Source organism: Rhagoletis zephyria, unplaced genomic scaffold (genome assembly GCF_001687245.7).
Source record: "Rhagoletis zephyria isolate East Lansing unplaced genomic scaffold, Rhagoletis_zephyria_1.1 Rzeph_scaffold_44250, whole genome shotgun sequence".
Lineage (NCBI taxonomy): Eukaryota > Metazoa > Arthropoda > Insecta > Diptera > Tephritidae > Rhagoletis > Rhagoletis zephyria.
The window spans coordinates 1-2,471 of record NW_016201305.1 but is presented as its reverse complement, the minus strand read 5'-3'; the positions used below and the strand labels follow the sequence as shown (position 1 = coordinate 2,471).

The 2,471-nt window shown below is 37.0% G+C and overlaps 2 protein-coding genes across 2 annotated transcripts; one reads left to right on the top strand and one right to left on the bottom strand.

The window, feature by feature from the left end:
* Window positions 1-4: 4 nt before the first annotated feature.
* On the bottom strand, window positions 5-271 carry LOC108355302 (cuticle protein 8-like; the record flags this gene model as incomplete). The annotated part of the gene is made up of 1 exon (XM_017606466.1): window positions 5-271. A coding segment is annotated over exon 1 (267 nt), but the record flags the coding sequence as incomplete, so codon positions are not given.
* Window positions 272-525: 254 nt separating this feature from the next.
* On the top strand, window positions 526-1,510 carry LOC108355300 (cuticle protein 19-like). The gene is made up of 3 exons (XM_017606465.1): window positions 526-534; window positions 1,079-1,232; window positions 1,299-1,510. Exons 1-3 carry the CDS (start codon window positions 526-528, stop codon window positions 1,508-1,510), a joined length of 375 nt encoding a protein of 124 aa, XP_017461954.1.
* Window positions 1,511-2,471: the final 961 nt, after the last annotated feature.

Genomic DNA, 2,471 nt, shown 5'->3' with positions numbered 1-2,471 from the left:
GGCTCTTGTGATCGCCAGTATGTGCGTCCTTGACACCATAATCGAAAGCGTATTTGGGGTAGTGATGTGGTTCGTGATGTTCGTAGTGATCGTGTCCATGGCCACTGTAGGCCACCAGGTTAACTGGAGCCAAGTAGGCGGCGTGATGAGGCACAACTTCCTGCTGCACCACCGAAGCATAGCTGGTAGCGTGTCCGTGCGGTATGTATCCTGCGTAAGCCATACTGAAGGACGCAACAGCGATAATAGCGAGACCGGAAAGCAGCTGCATAATTGTTACGATAGGAAATTTTTAATTGAATGTGGAGTGACTACGTGTAAATCTATGGTGAGAATATACCGAACTGATACTAATTCAATTTGTATGCGATCTATTTATACCAAAACGGGCTTGTTCGTTCGCCTTTACGTTAGCAGCATTTTGACTATGGGCTTCTAATTTTAAGAATGCAAAACTTTGCTCAGTAGCAGGGATTGGTATGGTATGAACAAAAGGCGGTACAATGAAACTTTGTGTTATAAAACATGCAATATGTAATTAAAAAAATTGTATGCAAGAATGAAAATGTATATGTATAGTATATACATACAAAATTTTTTTGCTGCAAGTGTACTGTATCCGTAGTATTTACTACCTTTCACATAACGCCCCACCACATTTAACACGTCTGCAGCTAATTTTTTGATTTACTAATTTTCTAATATGCAAGCCATCAAAGCAATAATACAAATCCATACAATTACAATTCGCCTTAGTACCTGTGCTGATCGACAATCGATTGGGTAGTCGCAAGGTCATTGCTCGAATTTCCAGCGGCAAATGGCCCGTCAAGCAGAAGGCAAAAACTAAGCCTAAGCATGTACATAGAACCCTCTCCGCTTCCCTTTAAGCACTATGTATACGTTTAGACTAAAAGGCAGTGTTTTTAATGTTGCTATTTTACACGCCAATTCGTTACGCTTCACTTAGTTGTTTAGCTTCTTTGCTTCGATGGTAAAAACTCCAGGCGATTATTAGTTTTTTATAGAAATTAAAATTGCTTTAATTTATGAGTTTTTCGAGCAGTTTTAATTTCAGACACAATATGTGAGTGTTTGTATATCTGACACTGTTAATAAGTCNCACGAACCACATCACTACCCCAAATACGCTTTCGATTATGGTGTTAAGGACGCACATACTGGCGATCACAAGAGTCAATGGGAACAGCGTGACGGCGATAAGGTTAAGGGTGAGTAAATTAAAAGCAGAAAAATCGGCTGTAAGTTTCCTAAACAATAGCTCTCCTCCCAATTAGGCGGCTACACACTGGCCGAAGCCGATGGCACTACCCGCGTCGTGGAATACACAGCCGATGATCATAATGGCTTCAACGCCGTCGTAAAGAAGATCGGACATGCGCACCACCCTCACGTGCATTACAACCAAGAAGGCTATGGTTATGAGGAACATGGACATTATCCCCTTGGACATGCCAGCAGTTATGTGGAAATCAAAGAACACCATTAATTGAGTAGCAACCTGTGATCGTAGATTTGAAGCGGAACAAAAGTAGAACTGCAGTTGGCTGTAGAGCAACATAAATACATTTTATTATTAAGCGAGTTGTACTCTCATCTATAGTATATAAAATGTTGTATTCACCTCATTACGTTCATTTCCGAATATGTATATTTTTAGAGCTCGTCCTTGTAAAAATTAAATAAATGTTATCCAAATACATAAGCAATTGTTTTAAAACGAAATATTTTTACTATTTTATTTTTGATAAAAAACATTATGAAAGGGTTGGGCGCGAAGACATATTTCAGCTTGAGAATAATAATAATAATAAATAAATAAAAAACCAAGTTTCGTTAAGATATCTCAATTTTTACTCGAGTTATCGTGTGCACAGACGGACGGACAGACAGTCACCGCTTAATCGATTTCTCTTTTCATTCGGATCATTTATGTTTACATTTGTCTATATCTATCTCGGTTCGTTTTGCCTGTTACAAACAACCGTTATGAATTCAAATTGTTAAATGTTGGGATCGAAATTAAAATTTTGGCATACCTCAGTTGCCGTTTTACCAACCCGCATCAAACTCAGTATTCATATACAAAACGAATGACTTTGGCTTCAATTTGTTTGACATTTGAGTGATTACCTGTTCTGATATGTGTGTTGACAAAAAGTGAACATAAATCCAATTTAAATAATTGGAAATTTTTTGTATGAATATCCAAAAATATTTTTTCTATGTACATACATATGTATGTATGTATTGCTGCGCTCCTATTACAATACGAACAAATTTTTTGTGTAGAAAAACCTATGTGTAACCGAAATGAGTTTGAATGATTTGAAAGTTTTTCATTCATTCATTCACATTCTTCCATTTGAAGGTGGAAAATTTAAAACAAAATGTATATTCATAACCAGGGTACGAAAATAAACTATATTGTACGTTACTATTTCGTTTCG